At 46.9% G+C, this 23,096-nt stretch overlaps 1 protein-coding gene and 1 long non-coding RNA gene across 2 annotated transcripts in view; one reads left to right on the forward strand and one right to left on the reverse strand.

Moving 5' to 3' along the window:
- Positions 1-1,262, reverse strand: part of LOC118169156 — a 4,108-nt gene extending 2,846 nt beyond the window's left edge. The window contains exon 1 of the long non-coding RNA XR_004751943.1: positions 997-1,262. This is a non-coding gene — a long non-coding RNA (uncharacterized LOC118169156). The remainder of the gene's footprint in view (positions 1-996) is intronic.
- The window catches only part of PRKG1 (protein kinase cGMP-dependent 1), a 466,513-nt gene continuing 443,432 nt past the window's right edge, over positions 16-23,096 (forward strand). Inside the window, exon 1 of the mRNA XM_035330176.1 lies at positions 16-345. Within this exon, the coding sequence (XP_035186067.1) occupies positions 80-345 (266 nt within the window). The 5' untranslated portion in view covers positions 16-79. The remainder of the gene's footprint in view (positions 346-23,096) is intronic.

Below are 23,096 nucleotides of genomic sequence, written 5' to 3' on the forward strand. Positions count from 1 at the left end.
CCCCCTCCCGCCCCCTTCCCCGCTCGGCGGCTCCATGCGAGCGGCCCGGCGCTAGCGCGGGGCAGCGGCGCTGCCCAGGATGAGTGAGCTGGAGGGGGACTTCGCCGCGCTGCTGCTGCTCAAGGAGGAGCGCATCAGGGAGCTGGAGCGGCGCCTCGGCGAGAAGGACGACGAGATCCAGGAGCTGCGCCGGCGGCTGCACAAGTGCCAGTCGGTACTGCCCGCGCCCAGCCCGCACATCGGGCCCCGCACCACCCGGGCGCAGGGCATCTCGGCCGAGCCGCAGACCTACCGCTCCTTCCACGACCTACGCCAGGCGTTCCGCAAGTTCACCAAGGCCGAGAGGTGGGCGCGGGGGCGCCGGGGGTGCTGGCGGGATGAAGGGGCTGGGGACGCGCTTGCCTTAACAAGACCAACTCTCCTTTAGACATACATGAGGGGCACTTTTGGCTTTTTTTTTCTTTCTTTCTTTTTTCTTTTTCCTAACCACACGCTCAGCCTGTCTGTTCCTCCCCTCCCTGGGTCAGCGCATCCCTTTGCGCCCCCTGCCCAAGGCAGAGCAGAAACTCTCTTTCCCTTTACTTTGCCAGTGCTTTTCCGAAGTCCCGACCAGCAGCCTTACCGGGGCTGTGAATGCCGCACGTGTGCTTCAGTCTCTGGGCTCCCTCAGCTCCCCACGACCTCCCAGAGGTCCCTATCTCCTCCCTGTCGCCCAGAGCCACTGGAGAAAGCAGGTGGGGACCCCCTGGCACATCCTGTGCCCCTCATGTGCCTGCAGGGTTGTGCTGACAGCACACGTCCCCCTGCTGCTCCCATGCCCCAGCATCGTGCTCAGTAACCTGGCTGGTTTGGGGTGCTCCTGGTTTTTAATTAAGGTCCACTCAATTCCTCCTCATCTCATTACCATGATGTGCTGCTGCACCCTGTACCCCTGAGCTCCATCGCACCCCAGCCCACCCGGTCCTCCTGCACCTCTCCCCCCAGGCTGATACCCACCAGTGGGCTCAGGGTCAGTGCAGGCACCATCTCCCCCTCCATCGACCCTTTTCCAGGGGGCTGCAAGGCTGTCATGGGCATGGGGCACTGCTGCAGTCCAGCCCTGCCAAGGGAACAGCGGTGCTTTCTGGTTCCCGATGCTGACCTGAAGAATAAATGGGCCGGCCTGCTGCCAGGGCTCTCTAATGGCTCTGTGGGTGTCTCTGACTTAAAAACTGCTGATGGTATTTTGGCTAATGTAGGTAGAGGGGGAGCCTGCCCTCCTAACAGTCTCAAGCCTGTGTTTTAGCCGCAGCTGCTGGTAATGCTGTCTTAACTGCTCATCCTGCAAGATCCGTGAGAGGTTCGAGAAGTGTGCGATGCGCCTCTCTTCTAAAACCCAGAGACACCTTCCATAGCATCATCCCTTGATCCAGTATTTAGACCCATCTCCTTTCTCCTGCGCATTGATTTCTAACCAGTGCCCACAGAAACCTCTTCATCCGGGCCTGGGATCAGCCTTGAAATGCTTTTTAATCTCTGAACATAAATAAACATCGATCTGTGGTGTAATTGTTTCTATTTATGGCTAGATTGTATGTAATATACACTGATGTTTAAAACTTCCAAGAAGTTGAAAACTGGATGCTAGAAACTCCCAGAAGTAGTGAAATCCCAACTGGAAGCAGAAAATCGAGTCTGTCTCTATCTGGCAATAGGCTGTGTGCCTTGTAACCCCTCTGTAACGTGTAGCAGGGCCAAAGTCAGAAAGACTTCCAAAGATCTGAAGAAAGGGCTGCAAAAATAGAAAGGTACTGAAAGATGGATTTTGTCTGTAAGTATGTTTTTATGCCGTTGTTCTTCCCAAGAACACAATTGTATGGATTGTAATGGGAGAAAGGAAAGTGATTCTGTGTGGATTATCATGCGTACGGAGCTATTCCGATGTAAACCAGAGTTTATCAAAATATCTGGGACACTGCAACCATATAAAGTGATGATCATCTATGGTATTTGGAATATACTTTTTCCCTGTAGTTTTCTTGATGTGTCACTACTGCTTGAAGAGATGCGTGGTGAGGAGAGAGACATGGGAATGCTTTACTAATGTGTATTTGTTCAGTGATATTTATTATTATTCCTGTGTACCTAAGCACGCTAAGTGCTTTGTGTTGTGCCAGACCTTGATGGTAGCTGATGCCGCACCTGGTAGATGCGTGCAGAAGCCCGAGGAGGGTCAACATGCCGTTGTTTTTCCTGGTGCGGCAGCAGCCGGCCGTGGCATGACGAGCTAGTGCAGCGACCCAGGCACTTTGCTAATGCCTCAGAAAGTGCTTCCTGAGAAGTGGTGCCTAGTTGCTAAGTGAAGTCTTTGCCATGGTGCGAGGCACTGTAAATGATAAACGATGCAAAAAGTAAATGATGAGGTGTACCAGAGGTGATTGGTTAGGTTGCATGTCCAGATAGGTATGTGGGGATGTTCGAAGCCACCTGATTCCTGCAGCAAGGTGCTTTTCAAACCCCAAGGGGTTCTCATCTGCATTTTTTCAGCATCTGAAGATGTTTCATGTTGCACAAATGATCAGCACGAGCCATAATCCCTGTCCTCTGTGGAATTGACTGAGAGGATGACTTGAAATGCATTCCCAAATTCAGAGGTGCAATATCTAATTCCAGCTTAACCCTGCCTCTTGGAGTCAAAAAGCCGTATTCATACCAACACAGTGCTGCACTGCTTTGGAAGCTGTTAAGTGTCTTGAAGCAGCAAACAAACCTCTGTGTGCAGGTACACAGAGTGTGCAGGTACACAGGGTGTGCCAGAGCCACAACCAAAAGGAGGTGATGGCTGCGTGGGCAGCTGTACCCATCTGGACAGCCCTGTCTGTCTGTTCTTCCATGCTGGTCTGCACCCCGTGCAGCAGGTTCAGGGCCAGCATTGCGTTAGGGATGGGATCCATTTCCCCGCCCTGTTCCCAACAGCTCACCTGGCCATGCTTGCCGTGCCAGCAAACTTCGCCCTCAACTTTTTGACGGGTTCCCCCCGGTGGTAGCTGGTTTTGGGAGGCGTTTGCCACAAGATGGCAGTGGGGGCCAATGTTTCACGCGAGGTGCTGGGGCCTGTTGTGGTCTCAGTCAAGTAGCCCTCACCCTGCTGAGGTCTTTTTGGGAGGGGATCCTGGCAGGAACCTCTCGTCTTCACCCCCTCTGCCTCTTCTGAGGCTCTGGGGAGTGCTCTGCTGTGCGCGCGTGTTTACCTGTGATGCTCGACCCTGGCATTAAGGGCTTTACCCCTCGGATGGAGGGTTAGAGCAGGTGCTTCTGGCTTTGTATGGCACCCAGCTGCCACCACCTGGGGTTTGGTGGTGGCTGTGGCAGGATCAGCCTGTCTCATGGCTGGTAAAGTCAGGTTCGGTTAATTTAGACGTGATCTCATCATCCGCCAAGGGGATATCGATCCTGCCTCAGCCCCTGCCTGAAAGACAATGCGACTGGAGCTGTGTCCCTCGGGGCGTGCAGGGGGAGTGTGCTGCAGCTGGCAAAAACACGGGCCGCTGTGTTACGAAGGTGCCCAAGGGTGGGGAAGGACAGTCTGGGATCTGCAGCTCATCCAATATCAGGAATAGGTGGGCAGCTTTGGGTTAAACAGGCAGGGTTTGCTACTTCTGTGGAGCAATGTCTCCAAAAAGCCAAAATTCAGAGGCGGGCTGTCAGGGACAGGAGTGCTTTTGACATTAATTATTAATGCCCTTCTCTTGCCTCTGGTGTGGAGATCATGCTCATGTGTACAAATCCATCTTGATCTCATAAACCCGCTGACATCGCTCAGCCTGGCCCTGGGTAGGCAGGGGGAAAAATCCCCTGTTAGCTGTGCAGCAGCACCCCAGCAGAGGTGAGGAGCCCACACGTGTGCTTAACCTCTAAACCACCCTAAGAAATGCCTCTTTTTCTCTCATTATCCATCACTGATCAGCTCTCATCCAGTGTATGCTGTGGTAGCATGTTCTTTGGGTACTTCAGCCCTGGGTGGCTGACAGGAAAGGATTTTATTAGATTAATGTGATTAACCTGAAATAATTTTATTAGATTCGATGATATCAGTGTGTATATAGTAAGAATTAATGGTCCAGGTGCTCCTGTTGCTTTCGGTGTCCTTAGTGCATTGCTGGCCCAAAGTGAGGAAAACATGAAGGAGGAAAGTTTGACTGAGGGTTATTTAATTTGCAAACAGCCAGAAAACGCTGCAAAAGGAGCGCCTTGAGTCAGAGCCTGTTTTTTGACCAGCCTTCTCTCCAGTCATCTGAATGGAGCAGCTCAGTCTGCGCACATAGTGGTGAGATGTGCAGGGGGGTCTGGAGATGAGCAGGTTATCAGGTGCTGCGAAGTGAGGAGTGGCACAGGACCTTGGGTCCCTGAGGTGCCTGAGGTTGGTGGGAAAAGCAGAAAGATTTCAGAGAGGGAAAGAGAAGCAGTCGTTCATGGCTAATCGATTGAAACCATTTCCCTCTGTTTAATTTTTAATGGGAGAAGCGTCTGGACTGGGCTGTGCCTCCCTTCCCCTGCAAAACTAGCAGGATCTTCTAACTAGGGTGTGCTTCGGGATATTCTCTTGGTGCCATGAGCTGGGTCGAGGAAAGCCCACGGTGCCTCCACACCAGGTCCTAGCACCCTTGCTGGTGGCTGCTGCACATTCCTGTGGGCAGGATACGGCCCGTAGGGGCGGGGGGCTGCGGCTGCTTCTCCCCTGCTGACGCAGGGCTGCTCTCAGCAGCCCCCTCGCAATGCATTCTTCCCTCTTCCTATTTTTACTTGCCTCCAGCCACAGGCTGTTGGTGCCTCCCCAGGGACCAAGCTGCACTCGGGCGGATTTTCCTGCGTCTGAGGGGTGAATATCCTGCACACCTTCCCCTATGGAGTGCATTCCTGATTTGGTTACGAATCCCCCAAAATGTGGTAGCACGTGAACTTTAAAACCATAGCTGTGTGCCCAGGCAAGATTAGGGCAAACTGCTTCTCTCTCAGATCTCTGATGTGAGCTCATTTTAAAGATATAGAAGGGAAAAGGGCTCTAGCAAACATGCCACGTCGCTTCTGTGCGGTGGCTGGAGGGGACCCCAAATATGTGGAGGGAAAAGGGCCCCAAGTCTCATTCACCTTCCTCAAAGCAGCGCCTAGATGTGGGCACAGGTGGTACCATAAACTACTTGGCCGCAGTAGCTCTTTATTTGGCTCCTTTTTAGTCGCAGCAAGTGTCAGTTTTTGTCAGAACTTTATGCCACATTACGGGGAAGGTAATTCTCCAGCAAAAATCCCCTGGGTGGTGAAGTGCATCAAAGTGAAATGAGATTGAAAAGTACTGAAATAACACTGCGTGTCCCTCTTTGCAGCTCTACTAATGAGAAGCTTGGGGGAAAAAAAGCCTTCCTGAGACGTGCACTCAGTTGCCTGCGGAGCTGATGCAGTTCCTGGAAAATATCTAGCAGAGCTTGGCAAGGAGCTTCTTCAAGAGCTCTCCCCTGTGCCATGACCTCCTGGCTGGAAAGGATGCGGACTGCTTCGGCCTTGTCTTTTTTTCTTCCCTTTTTTTCCCCTACATTTTGCTCATGGATATTCCTTGAGCATATTTGTTGCATTAGTAATACAACCCTGTAGTTGCAAAGGAAGCATGTGTGTGTGGAGGAGACTCTGAAATAGCTGGAGGAAGGGGGCTGAGCTCAGGACTGCGTGTGGAGTAGCAGGAGCTAGGGAACTACAAGCCTGCCCACTGGGACTCGCAAGCAGCAATGATCATATTCTGGGTCAAACTAATGTGTTGGGCAAAGCCCAGGCTTTGTACAGAACTGCGCAAGGGAGTCTGGGGCACAGCCTCCAGGGCAGCCTGCAGGACCTCTCCAGCGGGGCTGGGGCTGTTGTAGCACTGTAACCTCCTCCAGCTTCAGTCCTGATCACTGGTCAATAAGTGATTGCCTTAGGTATGGATTGGCTTCCTCTCTTCCCAGCAAGAGGTGTGAATAAATCACCAAAAAGTGGTGTCCAGGGAAAATGTTTCACCATAGCGCAAACAAACTGATTTAGATAGAGCAGTGCTAGATAAAAAAGTCCATCTGGATCCATGGCTTCTCTCCTGTTGAACCTAGCTGTGTGGTAAAAATCATATTTGGGGGGCTTTTTGCAATGCACTCTGATCTATTCACTGCCAGTGTAATGGAGTAGGTATAACTACTCAGTTGCTTTAAACATCAGAACGGGATATGTTACAGGGTAATATATGGCGAGCTTTATCAGAGGTATGTATGTTACTGGTCGCACATACTGGTAGAGCAGCAGGTGAACACAAAATCAAAACATTCTTGACATGCTGCGATGTACAATTTGGGTTAGAGATGGTAGCAAAGTAGAAGCTGAAGATGTAAGTAAGCTTTATTGAATGTTTTTTGACATATGGTTTGTGGTAGTGGAGTACAAGGCTGTGACTGATTCTAGCAAGTGCAACCCGATGGCAATTTTGAGGTATTTTTCCTTTGCATTTTGCTCTTTGTTGGAAATTCCTATAAAATTCTCCAAGATAAAATCACTGCTGGTATTTTGAATGGGCAATAAATGTATAATTTCTGTTTAAAAAATCTGCTTTGCAATTGTTTGTAATAAGGGATCGGGTTCTGAAGCTTGTAATTCTGCTTTCTATTTATGTGTCTGCCTGTAATATTGTCACTCTTTAATTTCTTCAAACTCCTTAATGTTTCACACACAGAGAAGTGCCCCCAGAAGAGTATTTGCTCATCCCTGCTCTGTATTATATATCCTGCAGTATATGAAACTGGGAATTGTATCTGGAGATAATTTCTTGAGCAGGTAATGTTCTGAGATCCCAAAGAAACACAGCCAAACCCTCTAAATGACTTCACGTGTATGCTGAAGTTTGCGTGTGTGGTTGATGTCTTTGATGTAGCTGTAAGCCAAAATGCAACTTCAGTAGCTGGAATCAGTGGGTGTAGCTGGAAGGTAAAAATTAAGAAACTTGAAAAAATACATCCTGAAGGGTGTTTTCCAGCTGGGCTGTTTGTAGTACTTTGAAGGAATTTTGGAGGTGACTGTAGTGCAGATAGAGAGATTTTGTGCTGCTTTGAGTAAGGCCAGAAGGGGAGTTTGTGGATTACCAAAGAATTTGCCTATCAAAAAAAGCCAGAAAGAGTAAATGTGTCACATCTCCCCTCTTGCTGAAGTCCACGGCTTTGGGGGGTGCTCTGGGGCAGTTGTAGAAATGCACGCTGGTGTTTTCGAGGTGTACTGGTCACTACTAGCACAGGCACTTCTGGAATCCAGAAGAAAATACATCTGTTTGCTGGGGGGAATATTGTGGGAATACGGTGAGTGTGAGGTGCAGAAGGCTTACATCTGGTGCAATCTGGAAAGGTGGTACCGAGAAAAGCCATTAAGGAGCAAGCAGGGTGGCTAACTCTGTTTTACAGAGCAGCTCTGTAGCTATGAGAGGGCAGCTTTGTCCCATGGCTCCGAAGTGTTGGGCATGCTCCCACAGATGCAATCCCTTTATGGCTGGGGTGTAAAACACCCCCTTTTTATTACTTTTTTTATTTTCAGTTCTGTGGGAAGCAGATCCCAGCTGGGTGGGGGTTGTTGCTGCAGTCACAACCGGGATGCAGCACAGGCTGCGGCATGGCGGGGAGGATTTTTGGTAAAATAGCTGGGAAGCTGCTTTATTCTGGCAGACACACGGGGAAGTGTTGGCAGCAACAAGGCTGTCTCTCCAAGGGTACGCCAAGGCTTTCTTGCTTTTCATCTCCCAGCACTTATCACTGGAGGGCAGTGGTGTCTGAGAAGATGACTGGAGGAAGAAAGCCACAGATAAATAATATGGCATAGCTCCTGGAAGACGAATGCAGCACATGCTCAAGGCACCGAGCATGGCATTGAGGATTAGAGTGAGGATTTTAAGATTAAAGTGTTTTGTTGTCTTGCATTACATTAAAGCCATGTCTCGCCCCTCAGAGACCAAGCCTGCAAATGCCTCCTTTCTGCTCGTGACATCCCTGTGGTGGGGGAAGAAAACAGAGCATGGAAATCCCTTTCTGCACAACCCTGGCCCATTTTCTGCTGCTTTCCCATGCAACGATTTGCCTCCATCTTTCTGCAAAACCTTTTCTGTTCTGCTCACACGGCAGTGGTCTGTAAAGAGCAATAGGATGGTCACTGGGTGTTCAAATCAAGGGCAGCTCCACCAATGCCAGAGAGAAGGACCAAGAGGGTGCATGCAGCACAGTATTTATGTGCCACTGCTTATTTTTAGTGAGCACCGGAGGGCAGCAAGAAGTGGCAGCTCCACTAGGCTACAAAAGCCTTTAAAATCTAATTCATCATCAGAATGCCTTCAGCATGTATGCAGACTGGATGCACCACATCACCGATGCCACGGGTGTCGATGAGGCTCGTTGCCCTCGTGGCTTCCCGCTGCCTGTCAGTCCCCCGGCACCCCACGGGTGCCAGCTCCCTTTTTGTTTGGAGACCTTTGCAGTAAGAGAAACCAAACTGGGACCAAAGTGAGTGAGACAGCTGCATGTGCTGAGCTTGGTACGCCTTACGCCGGTGTTCTGTGGGTGCTGTGTGATGGCAGTCCTTTGGTCTCTGGTAAGAAAAGTAATGAACTAGCTCCATGGATCAGAGCTGAGATCGGCTCTTGAGAGCCTTGCTCTGCTGATTCAAGTGAAATCCAGGGGAAGCTGGGAAACAACCAAATGACAGTATTTTATTCTGGCAGACACCCCCTCCCTTTTCCTGTTGTCTTTTGTTAAGAAAGTAGCAGTCATCCTATAATTATTCAAAGACAATTTTTAATTTTTCCTTTAAAAGAGACTATTTTGCTATTCCTCAAATAGCAGATTACCTTGGCAGGCCAAGAAAAAATCTTGTACTTAAAACAAACAAACAAACAAAAAAACGTAGACTTCTATTCCCAAGTAATAGGGCAAGGTTTAGCTAGAGAAGCGCATCTTGTAGGCACAGGCAGTTTTCTAGCGCAGGTCCTAGCTCTAGTTCCTTTCAAGACCAGAACATGGAGCTCAGTAATGGCATGAGGGCTTTACTTTACTAACGTGCATTGGTTTGTTCGCTGATTTGATCACTGATAGAATGGAAATAACACTGTTTTGAAGAGGATAATGGGATATTTATCTGCTGAAGATTACCATCTCCTGTTTCAAGTGTCTCACTTGGGTCTTAATATTTATCTGGTGGAAATGCATTCATGGCATTCACCTACCAGCAAGGAGCTGCAGCTGTGCTCCCAGCAGGACCCTGCTTCCATGCAACATGACATTTCATTCCACCTGCCATAGCCTACGGCTGAGGGATGTTATTCCCAGCTCTGTACTGGAGCTCCCAAGAAAGGCCAGCAGGAACCACCAGCTTTCTGTTGAGTTAGACTTGCCTGCCTACTCGACCTCTTACCCAACACACGTGGCTATTGTGTTACAAAATTAAGTTTTCCAGCATGGGGGGGGGGGGGGAGGTTCTCCACACAGGCTGTGTATTTCCTATACGATTGAGGTGATGTGGTGGAAAAGGAGTTTTGTTGGTTTGGTTTTAAGGCTACAAAACAGATTTAGTATTTTGATGTTCAATGTTGGAATCAGTGGCAATGAATGTTTTCTCCCTCTGGAGACAAGGGGCAAACCTTGGGCACCTGAAGAGACACAAAGCCTGAGCACAGCAGAGATCAGCAAACCAGAATTCATTTTGGTGTAGAAAAGAAGAAACAATAAATAATCAGGCTCAGTGAAAGTGGGGAAGAAAACACGCTTTATGACTGTGAGGTACATTATGTTTGCTTAACCAGATATGATTTATGTGAATGTTTCCACTGCGCTGAGCAGCAGGATGGAAGATGTCCTGGAGAAACTGCCTGCAAAAGTAGCCACAGTTTCAGATTCCTTTTTGCTGCCTCTGCTTTCAGACCATTCAAGTTATCTTTGCAAACAACGAAAACTCAGGTACCTGCAAGAGCTCTTTAAAGAAAAACCACTGGGTCAGAGGAAAAAAAAAAAAAAAAAGTCATATTTGTGCTTTTGAGTTGATAGCTTTCTATGTGAGGCTTTTATTTTAATTAAATACACATATGTGTTATTCCTAGCACTGAGAAATGTTTAGCTTACATTGGCAGATATAGCACTGCCATGCATGGGTTGTGCAAAAGACGGGAAAAAAAAAAAGGAAAGCATTGAGAATACATGTTGCTCATTTCCTTTGGCATCTAAGGGTTGAAAAACATTTAGATCTCTACTCTGGGGCTCAAAATCAATCCTGAATGTGGCCACAGGTTTTCCCATGGGACCAAACCACTACCAGGTTGTGGTGGGGCTCCAGATCCACCAAAAGGAGCCACCAGCGTGATGGGGTGAAGACAGAGCCGCAGAGCTCATGTGAAGGGAAAGTAGCATCAGTAATGGTATTTGCCTGGGGCAGTGGCTGGTGGAAGACTTGTTCCTCTTAGGAAGTGGGAAAGTATTATTAAAAAAAAAAAAAAAAGTACAGAAAAGAAAAAAAAAGAGTATCAGCAAAGGAGTTGAAAGGGTGAGGTGCAGATTATAAGGGCTAATGAAGGCTGTTTGTTGATGCAGTGCAGCAAGACACAGTTTCTATTTGAGATGAAATCTTCCATTTTACTTGCAGATAGGAAGAGCTAGGAACATGACACAGGATGCAAGCTGGAGGTATGTGACCAGGGATGTGGTGAGGTTTAGGTTTGCCCTTTTCACAAAGTCTTTCTGACAGCTCTGGCAGCATTTAGCCTCAATGAGGAAAAAATCCCAAGATCAGCTTTTACAGGAAAATTTTTTGTAGTCTCTTATAGAAAAACATAACAGGTGCTACAGGATATTTTTAACTGTAGGTTTGAAGGTGTTTTCCTTTGGAAGTGAGTCTCTTTGCACCCACTGTGCAGATGCCAAGGTGAATCACTTGCTCATGATGGGTGTGTTTGTAGACGGCAGGGTCAGGAAGGAAGACCTAAGGCGTCTGATTCAAGCCTTGTGCTCGGCCAGTTTATGGACACTGCTCCAAAATGGAGAGTTCTCCAAGGCCAAGGGAGCTATATTTGCACTGTTCTGTTTCTTTTTTTACTTTTCCTTTGCTAGCTTCTCCTGGTGACAGTATAGAGTAGGATTGCAGGGTAACTTCAAATTCATCATCACATCTTTTTGTTGTCCTGTACTCCTTGTTTTTGGGCACCCACTTAAAACCTGTGAGGCTACCTCTGTTCGCATATGAGACCAGAAACAAGCCTACAGCTTGCTCTTCGGGCTCTGCAGAGATGACATGCAGAGTACGCATTGGTGCCTGGCTGCCTGTAAATGCCTTGTGCTGGGCTGAGGACTGTGTGCATCTCTGGTTTTTTTATTATCAATATTTAAAGGCTTTTGGCAAGTAAAGTCAAGCTCTGCCACAGTTTGCTCCCTGGTGCAATGAGGAATTGCTTTTTCAATGCCCAAGGTGTGTGAATGCCCGGGTAGTTGGTACACCATCCACCTTCTTGGTGGCATTGTGTCTGACTTCAGTCCTTCGGAAAAGGACTACTAAATACTAAAAAAAATAATATCAAAGCAGCATAAACAGTTCCTTTCCCCTCCTCACCTCCCCCCTTCCTCCCCCCCCCATTGATTTTTTTCATGTTCCCTTAAGAAATCTGTATCGTGTTAAAGGGTGAAATCTGTACGTCCCATTTCATTGCATAATGTGTTGCTAGGGCATTAGCGTAGGGTTTTGGCTGTCAGGCTTTCCATGCCTTACTCTGATCTGCAGCTTTTATCAGATACCCATTTCTGGTAAGGATCAGACTGCCTCTTTGAAACGTGGACTGGGGTAATTGGTCTCCCTTGCAGAAACCCTGATGTTTTGCTTCTTCTGCCAGGCTTGCTTTTCTGCCTAGTAGAATCATAGAATATCCCGAGTTGGAAGGGACCCATAAGGATCATCAAGTCCAACTCCTGGCACCGCACAGGTCTACCCAAAAGTTTAGACCCTGTGACTAAGTGCACAGTCCAATTGCTTCTTAAATTCAGACAGTGCAGTGACTACTTCACTGAGGAGCCTGTTCCATTGTGTGACCACCCTCTCGGTGAAGAACCTCTTCCTGATGTCCAGTCTAAACTTCCCCTGCCTCAGCTTGACCCTGTTCCTGTGGATCCTATCACTGGTGGTTACGGAGAATAGGTCACCTGCCTCTCCACCCCCCCTCGCGAGGAAGTTGCACATGGTGATGAGGCCCCCCCTCAGCCTCCTCTTCTCCAGACTGAACAGGCCCAGTGACCTCAGCTGCTCCTCATATGTCTTCCCCTCCAGGCCCTTCACCCTCCTCTGGACACTCTCCAACAGTTTAATGTCCTTTTTGTACTGTGGTGCCCAGAACTGCACACAGTGCTCGAGGTGAGGCCGCACCAGCGCAGAGCAGAGCGGGACAATCACCTCCCTCGACCGACTAGCGATGCCGTGCTTGATGCACCCCAGGGTACGGTTGGCCCTCCTGGCTGCCAGGGCACACTGCTGGCTCATATTCAACTTGCTGTCAACCACAACCCCCGGATCCCTCTCTGCGGGGCTGCACTCCAGCGTCTTGTTGCTCAGTCTGTATGTACGGCCAGGGTTTCCCCATCCTAGGCGCAGGACCCGGCACTTGCTTTTGTTAAACTTCATGTGGCTGGTGATCGCCCAGCTCTCCAATCTGTCCAGATCTCTCTGAGGCCTTTCCACCCTCATCCGAGTCCACAACTCCTCCAAGTTTGGTGTCATTGGCAAATTTGTTCAAAACACCTTCTAGTCCTACGTCCAAATCATTTATAAAAACATTGAAGAGGACTGGCCCTAAAATGGTGCCCTGGGGACCCCACTAGTGACCATTCGCCAGCCTGATGCGGCCCCATTTACTACAACCCTCTGAGCTCTGCCTGTCAGCCAATTGCTCACCCACCGTATGATGTTTAGGTTAAGTTGTATGCTGGACATTTTGTCCTATGGGAAACCGCGTCAAAAGCCTTGCTGAAGTCCAAAAAGATCATATCAGCTGGTTTCCCTTGATTGACTAGATAGGTGATAGATCTTATCATAGATCTAGATAGATCTTATCATAAAAGGAAATCAAATTTCTTAGTCAGGACCTACCCCTCATGAAGCCATATTGGCTGCGACCGAAGACTGCATTGTCCCCCAGGTGTGCTTCAATAACTTCAAGGATCATCTTGTCCATTATTTTACCAGGCACTGATGTGAGACTGACAGGCCTGTAATTGCTAGGGTCTTCTTTCTGACCCTTCTTGAAATTTGTCACAACATTTGCCAGCTTCCAGTTTACTGGGACCTCTCCAGATTCCCAAGATCATTGAAAATTGAGTGAGGTCCCGTGATGACGTCAGCCAGCTCTTTAAGCACCATGGGATGAATCCCATCGGGACCCATGGACTTGTATGGATCCAGGTGGAGCAGCAAATCCTGCACACTTTCAGGGTTGATTGGGAGTTTGTTATTCCTACCGTCATGGTCCTCCAGCTCAGGGCACCTTGGATCTAAGCCCATCATCAGTGTTGAAGACAGAGGCGAAGAAGGCATAAAACATCTCTGCTTTGCCTGTGTCATTGTCTGTGAGGAGACCTTCCCCATCAAGTAGTGGACCTATGTTTTATTTGGTCCTCCTAGTAGCCTTGGTAGAACAGAGACGGCTGAACTTTGCAATTTGTCCCTTCCCTCCACAGCATTAAAATAATAATTATTATTATTTTTGTTTTAATTTTTATTTTTAAAAAATATACACCAAAGTGGATGTTTTGTCTTCTTGAGTGGGGTTGACTGTGGCAGCTCGAGGCAGAAACTCACTGTTGCTGGAAAAGATGGCTCAAGCTGGTGTGGGTATTATGGATATGAAATGAGGATTTCTGCTGGAGCAGCTTCTTGCTCCATAAAACTATGTGCTTGGGGGCAGAAGAGGAAAAGTGCATGGGAAAGGGAAGTGGAAATGGTGTTGGGGTCAACTGGAGGACAGTCTTACAGAAATTTTGGTGCCTGATTAATCTCTTCTATGTCTGTGCGGTGAAATCTATCCCAGTGAATATAATCAGCTTGTTGTAGAGACTATTTGCATCTAGGAGATGTTGAATCACTTGTGTGTTTGCTTCCCAGCTCCTTCTGCAGCTCATTATTAGCTCTTGTACCTTATTAACTGGGTTGACCCATAATCTGCTATCACTACTCCAGTAAAATTGTGTTGGTAAAACTGATTTCTACCTTTAATGTTAGGTTGGTTGACTGCATAACATCAGAGTCCTTTGGGGTAAATGTTTTTTCTCCTTCAGCCTGTTTCTAAATATAAATCTGATAAAAATCAACTCTTTAAGAGATTTTAAATAAAGTCTAAATAAAATGTAAAAATGGGGGAGAAAAATCACATGAACGTAATGGTTAGTTTTCTGCTTAAATTATGTCTTTAATCTCCACAGCTAGTGTTTCTGCAATCATTTTTGCCCAGGCAAGCATGTGAAACAGTTCATTTGAGCTGTTTTTTCCCACCATGAATATTCTTCTGACCCCATCCCAGGCCTGTGATTCATTAGGAACTGGAAGCTGCAGTTATTTGCGTGGGTGTTGAATTTACTCGTCATGCAATCATTTTCACATTGTGAGGCATAATACAGTGCTGATCAAGTCTGTACATCTGTATTCTGTCTGGGTTTCCGGACTGAGAAGTCTGCAGGCTGTTGGACTGACAGCATTTGTAAATTCAGCGCGTAACCCTGATTTATAGAAAGAGGCTCTACTATTACATTTATATTCACTTTTGAACCCTTTTACTGTGCCCGAAAGATGTTGAATGGCAGCAGAATGAATGAAAATTACTTCAGTTTTCACAAGTGGTTATGTTATAAGGCCAGTGAGGCTGGCTGTGATCACCTAGCCTGATTTGTAGGAGATGGGCCATTAGCCTTTTTGGAGGTTTTGTTCTGTCTAGCGCATTTCTGTCTTAAAAATATAATAATAATAACAACAAAAAAAAAATCCTCTGTGTGTGGTTAAAAAGTTTGCTAGTGGCTGAGAAAGTGCCACGATCCTTTGCAGCTTGTTGGAAAGATGAATTGCCCTAATAGCTCTGCCTTAAACATTTGTTCCGTGTTTTAAGCCTCGATTCGTCTAACTTCATGGTGCTGCTGTTAAATCCTGACGCTGCTGCTTGCTGGTTGAGCTGCCCGTTCTCACGCTTTCTGGACGGCGGCTCATTGCTTTTAACCTCCCCTCTGCTGGGATAAAAGCCACTGGCAGCTAAGACACACTCAACAAGTTTGCGTTTGTAAGTCTGTTTACGTCTGTCTTAATTATGTTACATTGCTGTGAATGCTTTTTCAACCCAGTTTGCAGGCAGTTTAACAAAACCCTCAAGTTGACTTCATAAGATCTATTTTCCATACAGCCATATACATTATATTGCTTTAATTTCTTCCTCAATTAAATGGAGAATCGCAGATCCTGAAGGGTGTCCAGGATCAATGTCAAGCCAAAACAATTATCTGTGCAATTCTATTTGCCTTCTAAAAATATTTGTGGAGAGCTTGCTTTCCTCCAGCCATCCAGAGTGTTTCCTGGTGTTTCAAAACTTGCTGAAGATCATCAGTAAGGAAGACCTCAAGGTCTGCCTCCCTTCCCCCCCAAAAAAAAAATTGAAATCCCAGCATATTAAGACCTGATCCACTCCATTTTGCGGTAATCTGGCTGTCCACAGACTATGTCCCACTCTGTGTTTTGTCTGTTAAGACACTGTAAGATCATTTTGTTTTCCAGGGATTTTCCAGGGACTTGCCAAATAACAATATTCTTCCTTCTTAAGGAAGCCATGACCACAGAGTTTAACATCCTGACTTTTCTTGCCCCCCTTAATTGTGTGAATTAAATGGAATTTGTGCAGTTCCAGTGTTTATAACCGGGCTGTGCTTAGGTGGGCAGGAGGCTATTCTCTCTGGCCCACGGTGTCTTAGCAAAGCCACACTAACTTTTCAATTTTGTTCTGCAAAAGCTCTCCTTTCTCTCTCATTTTATTTTAACAATTTTCTTCTTTGTCTAAGGTGCCTGGTGCCATAGGCAGAGGTGGTCTTCCATGTGGAGACCATCAGGATTGGCACAGATCTCTTGCAGTAGGTGGACTTTGTTGTTCTAGAGATGGGGCTACAGATGGTAAATATGTATATATATATATACACACACACACACACACTCTTACACGCTACCCCCATATATGTATATATACATTATATATGTCAGCACATAGATGTGTCTCTGGCCTATGTAGCTCTTTAGGTTATGCTGTTTGCAGTTGCCACACTAAGAACACGAGGGTGGCTTTGGCCTCGTGGGATGTCTCCTGGTCCTCTCTCCTCCTGTGGTCACATCACAACCCTTTCCCTCTCTGCTTGCACTGGCAAAAGGCAGCTCTGAGCACTCTGTGTGGGTGAACAGTCAGGTCGTGGTTTCAGCCTGTTTCTGCTGCTCGAGCATCTGTTTGCCTCAGAAGCTACCTGAGCCTAATACTCCGCTAATGAAACCACAGAGGTAATGATTTCCCAGTGTGTAGGAAACATTTTCTGGGCATTACCTTGGAGTAGCCTTCAGACCCACACAATGCTAATGGGATAATTATGACCCAATTTCACCTGCTTAGGTATTGCTTTCACTACAGTCAAGTGTTCCTGAAGAAGTGAAATGTCATCCTATTCTCAGTTGATCTTTAAAACCTTTAGGTGGTCTCTCATTTTTTGCCTGTACAGGTACAGCTTTCACTTGTATACGTTTAAAGATATATTCAGCAGATAGTAATTCCTGCGTTTATCGGTTTATAAAGTAGGTCCTGGCATGCTAAAGTAAATGACAGTTTATTGATCTTTAACCAATACAGGAGGTTAAACACAGATTTTTCTTTCTCAGTATACTTCTCATTTAAGAGCACCACATGAAAATGCAGGCTGAAAGTGAGATGTGGTGCAGGTGGGTTCAGGACTCACGTTGCCACAACCTCCAAAATAAGACGAATCACTGGCAGAGGTTGTACCACAGGCTCCAGCAGAGCTGGCTTTGTTCGAGCAGCAGGACTAGAAGGTGGCAGCTGAGACTGAAAAAATGCTGGGAGGTCGTAGTGAAGAGGTTTAGATCTGTTGTAGCTGTGTTCAGCAGCTCTGATTTAAACAAGCTCTTCTTCCTTGCCAGTGCCAGCACACTGTGCTGGTGTATAGAAGTATCCCTGTTTTTGAGCAGGTAACTGGATGGCATGTGTTCACATGGATGTTGTTCATGGGCTGGGAGGTCTGCAGCTGGTAGCCTCAAGAAACTGTGGATCCAAAATAATAATAATAATAAAAGAATATCCCAGTGACCAGAAGCAATGTGTGGCAAAGGGACAGTGTTTGGGACTTTGAAGCACTTCACAAGCATAACTCTAGTTCTAAGAATGCCATTGTCTGAGCTGAAAACAGTGGCTAAAGCAGGAACTTGTGTCTTCAACAGCAGTGTGCCCGTGTGTAAGGACCTGGCTCTGCAGCTGAAGGAGAGCTGAAGGTCTTGCTGTGGCACTGCTCAGTGACAGCAGACAGACAGCATCCAACAGGGGCAGAGGGAAGAAAGTACCTACGGAGTGTTTCTCTGTATTGATGCTTCCCTGGGCTGCTGGAAGCACCTTGAAATGGGGGCTGAGCTCTGAAAACCCAAATCACTCCTGGCCCCACAGTGAAAGGTCTGGAAAGCCATGATGGTTCTGCCTTCTCACGCTGCCATTGGTCCTAAATTTCTATTGCTTAGATGAGCTTGGTGGAGCAGTTGGTAGCTCAAGGAAGAAAGGCTCGGTCCCACGGTGTGGGAGGACAGTTGGCAGGGCACTGAAGAAGCCAGACGTGAGGCTGAGGATGGCGAGGTGGCAGCTCTGCCACCTCCATCCACAAGCTGTTACAGGAGGGAAGGGAGCTGTGGGAGAACAGGGCGGCTGGAAGTGCAGGAACACGGCAATATTTGCATGCATTCATAGGGGTGAAGTGGTGTTATCCATAGTGTGCTGAGGATGAGCATCACATACGTTAGGGGCTACCGGGTTGGGTTATGCTCTTGATGCTGGCTGAATGCTGCTGAACAGGCCTAGTGAAGAGCCAGGGTTACGTCTGGAATGCAGGCAGAGGTGGCCGAGCAGTCCTTCGCTCCCAGAGGTTATAAACACATGTGGATTGTTTCGGTGCCATCTGCCATACAATGCAGCCTGCGTTTATGGTTAAGGCCATAACAGGCTCGTGCCTGGACTTCACGTTACCCCTCAAGGTGACCTCAGTACCCTCCAGGTTATCCCTCGGGGTCCCGCTGAAGGAGGTGCTGTGCAGAGGATGACTCTTAGCTTAATGCTGGGAAGTGGTTAAAAGCGATCAAAAATATAATGCTTCAGTTGCCAGTGAGCAGAGGGAGGTTGTTGCCGAGGGAAAAGCTTGAGGGCTGCTCAGACCCCGAGCCTTCCCGGGAATAAGAAGTGCTTTCAGACCTGCATCCCCACCCTCTGCTCTCATAAAAGGGCTCATAGACCAGAAACCTTTAAGCAGATGGTTTGAATAAGGTAAAGTACATAGCCGGCGGTGCCCTCAGGTACGTCTGGGTAACCACATCGACCTCCGAGGAGCTCCACAGATGCAAGCAGAGGTTGCACTGTGCCGGGGGGACCAGGCAAGATTGAAAGGCTGCACTGTCCAGACACTGGTATTTTTATCAGTCGAACCCTGGGGAAGGATTCCTGGGCCAAAGCTGCCAAACCCCCAGGAGCAGCCGTAGGAATGTTTTCTGCGGTGGCGGGAGGAGCACGGCCGTGAATGGAGGAGCGTAGGATGGCAGTGATGTTCCCCGTGCCAGCAAGACCCCAAGACAAGAGCGAGAGGAAAGATTCACGAATTAATATGTTTGGGCAGGAAAAAGCTGGCTGGTTTGGGGCTTTTAAAACTTAAATCTGCTCAGCGGGAGGAGCGGGGGGGGGCTCATTTTAATTTGAATTTGCCTGTCTTCCAGTTCTGGACTTTTGTCCCTCGTTACGCTTTTACCTGGCATGCCAAAAAATGCCCTTCGATGCTGACACTCCCTCCGCATTATGGTGTCCCTATGATGTAGTGCATTGCTTCACTGTGCCACGGCCCCCGCCCCAGCACCAGGAGGTGGAGAGGCAGCAGCAGGAGATGTGTTAAGGGATGCAGAGGCAAGCCTTGGGTCCTGTAGCCCTTGTGGAGAGTCACAAATCTGCACATCGTCCCCAAGTGCCCAACTGTACTTTTACGCTAAAAAGTGGGGATAAGGCTGTGGGCATGCGCTTTTAACATAGCTCCCTTTCCTGGGTGCTCTGAAGACTGTTTTGTGGCTGTGTGGTCTTCCCCCAGGGGAAGAAGGCAGCACTTTGAGTGCCAGGTACTGTTTTCTGCAAGAGAAGGTGGTTACACGTTAGGCAGGAGGTGATGTCTGCTGGTTTGCAACCTTGTCCCGTAAAATGCATTGTATTGACCAGATAAAAGAAGAAGAAGAAGAAGAAAAAGTACTTGACAGGGAGATGCATTTTTTCCGGCTCTTTGAACTGCCTGGCATCACCTATAAATCAAGTGCTGGATGTAGGGAGATTTAATGCACGACCCTTTTTGGTGGCTAAGTGCAACCTTTCTGCTTCCGTCCTGTAAGCCCTGGGCTGGGGCTGGACAAGGCGGTGCCGCACTTGGCCCTCCTGCCTGGTGTGGGCTCCCAGCAGCTCCTTTGAAGGGGCTGTGTGGTATAAATAATTAATACCTGCTAAATTATTCAAGCTGGAAATACAGTACATGAATTTAGCAAGCTGACCAGGATAAGAATGAGTAATTACGTTAAATAACCTGTAAAGTGTGCAGCTAGCAGGAGCTGCAATTTGTTCATGTTTTAGGCTGCTTTACATTTTTAGGAACAGAAATGAACCACACTGGTATAAACTACAGTTCCAGTTAAAAAATATGGGTTAAATGATGCGGTTTGAGTGATCAACAGACAAGGTGCACTTTCACGTTTGATAGGATTTGTGTTCACTTGGTCAGCTGGCCATTTTTCCTTTGTGGGGTGGAAACAGGTACTTTCTCTTTGTAAGCCTTAATCACTGCTCTCTGCAAGAACTTGCAGCCATTTCCAAGTATTAGTAGCACAGTGCAAGGAATTGTCCACCGGATGCCCTGTCCCAACCTCTGCACACTTTACTGTTTCTTTCCTATGCATCACTGAACTGGTAGACAGATAGGGGGAAAAAGTATTAATTAAAGCATTATTTTAAATCCATTAGCGTCATGGGCAAAGTCCTAATAATGATGTACGAATTGAAGATTTAGTTTTGCAAGCACATGCAAGTAACTGCGTGCCGCTCAGTGGGCAGCAAAACCCAACTATACAGTAAAAGACTTTTCCAGTAAAAAGAAGACATTTAGTAGTTTAAAAGGGGAAAACACTGCATTAATGCAAAACTTTGGGTTCAACAAATTAGTGTTAACTGCAATTTTAGAACTGGAAATGGTCAGGAATTGGAAGAATGCTGCTAAAATGGGCCAGTGAGAGAAAAATGGAAGAAATCCTTTCTGATTCCCAAGATAAGTTGGAAAGGCTTGGCACTTACTCTGCTCTTGGTTTTCCCTCTCATCAAGGTGATGAGATCTCTACTGAGAACCTTAAAACCTGCTATAGCTCTAAAGGTCTTGGTGCAACTTTTCAATAAGATGCATCAGCATGCAGATATTATTAGCATATCTGGGGTAATTGCAAGTAATGCCTCTTAATAAAAGTAAGAGGAGAAGCAGCAGGTGAAGTGAAAAATGAGTTCTTTTCCATTCGTGACTGCACAAAACCATTATTTGAGACGAGATTGTGTTGTGTTGAAGAGATGACTGGTGGAGTTCCTGCTCCCCTTTTGTATGTGGGTTCATGGAGATGCTGCGGAGATATTTCAAATCCAGCTCAGGATGTAGGAATCGAGGAGCAAAATCTGTTCATGGTCTGACAATGGCTGCTTGTTTCTTTGAGAGAGCATAGGTTGCAAAATTGTGCTTGGTCACAGGTTGTGTGTCAGACATAGGGTGCACATATCCAACTTCATCTCCTGGTAGATGTCTTGTGGCTTATTTTGTAAAGATATTTTGTGGCTTAGCCTCAATGTCACACCTCTTTCTTTCAGTGTCATTAGCTGGACTAGTAAAATGTATTGCCTCGGTCTACAACCTGAGCTGGGACATGATGTTACTTACTCTTGGCTGTAATCTGGGCTGCACGGTTTTGGCCTGAGGATAAACTTATTTCCCTGAATCTCCTAATCTCTTTGGTTTTGATCTGCCTCTTATAAAACATTATTTACCCTGTCTCCTGAGTGTTCCCTACAAAGTAGATAAAAGCTTGAGGGGAAAAACCATCTATTTAAATCTTCCATTCTAGTTGGGCTTCTGTATTGATTCTTTCCCCATAATTTAGTCCTCTCTGCTCAGCATTTGCTTTTCTGCTGCCCAGTCAATAGCAATTCCGTCTGGAAATTACATTAATGTTTTTTAAATAAGATTTCCTTGCAAAGTTTAACTTTCTCTTTACATCTGAGGAGTTTGGGAAGGAAGGTTTTTGTTTTGTTTTGTTTTGTTTTGTTTTTCAGGTGATAGATTAATAGCAATTGCAGGGGTATGTGTGTATGTGTAGTGGTATTAGCATGAGTTGTTTTATTTTAGTTGAGTTTTCTGGAAATATAAAGGGAAAATGAAAAGATTCAGACTTCTGAAAAATGAATGATTAAAAAATCTTAAGAAATGAGGCCAGATACAAAATTGTGATATGTATACAAAAAAAGTCTTCCTTTTTCAAATTCATCATGTTTTGCAGCTACATTCCTCTGATAATGCTAGAAGATGGAGATGTTTAGGTTTATGAACGCTGAATTTTCGGCACATGCCCAGAGTTGTTGCCTGTTATCTTAGTGGTGATGTGTATCGGGTTTTGAGCTGAGAGACAGGAATTGGTTTGAATCGATGAGCTCCTAAAGGCTCACATATAAGGCCTATTAGTGAATCAAATTATTGATCCAAACTTTCAACAAATCAATCTTCTGCACCTTTTTAAGGGGAATGCATACAGGAGTGGTAAATCAAGCCCACCTAAAATGTGTGGTGTGGTCTGCAGGACTCTCACGTGGAGTTACCATGCCTCTGAAAGAGTTTTGGATTTGCCCTTCAGGTAAACTGAATATTCAGGCGAGAGAAGGCTGGGAGTTTGACCCCTGTAAGCGACATACAGAGACTGTGCTACAGTTTACATAAGAGTCCTCTTTTATATAAATAAGCCCCTTAATATACCATATGGTCATTTCTTTACAGTTGTAGTAGCAAACTTGTTCAAAACTTCTAGTGTGAATCCTATCTTCTTGCTGAGAAATGCAACATAACATAGCAATGGGAATTGAAAGCTAAGTTTGATCAATACTTCTGTGTCAGACACCCTCTCCCCCCCCCCCCCCTTTTTTTTTTTTTTTAATCCAGGCATGTTTTGGCTCCAACACTGTATTTGACTGTTTGGTGATGATTTCCCAGGTACCTGGTGTGAGTGTAGCTGTACCCCTGGAGCCGGGAGTAGGGCAGTAGAGGGCGGCATTACTCCTTGTGTGCTGTGCTCTCTCTTAAAAGAAATGAGATTTAAAAAGCGGAGGGAGGGAGAAGAATGTGGAGAATGCCGTGCCTGGCAGAGCTGCAGGCCATGTAAGGGAACAGAGCGGGGCCAAACACCCACCGAGCAGGGCGAGGGCACACGGTGCTTCACACTACATCGTGCCCAAATCACGAGCTGAAAACTGCTGTTTTACTGACAGTCCCGTCTTTTACGTGAGAAAGAGAAAAAAAACACCGCATGTATTTATCTGTAAAGGAGCAGGGGGGGTTTCAAACCGTCTGTGAATTTGCACTCTCGTTGCAGAGAGCAGAAGCACAGGACATATAGGGGCTGGAAGCCCTGGGTTTTCCCAGCCCTGGGTTTGCCCAGCCCGGCTCTCCCAGAGCAAGCGCAGGAGCTGTGCTTTATGCACGGTGGTGTCCAGGCAGTGA

This window comes from Oxyura jamaicensis, chromosome 6, assembly GCF_011077185.1.
Source record: "Oxyura jamaicensis isolate SHBP4307 breed ruddy duck chromosome 6, BPBGC_Ojam_1.0, whole genome shotgun sequence".
Classification (NCBI taxonomy): Eukaryota; Metazoa; Chordata; class Aves; order Anseriformes; family Anatidae; genus Oxyura; species Oxyura jamaicensis.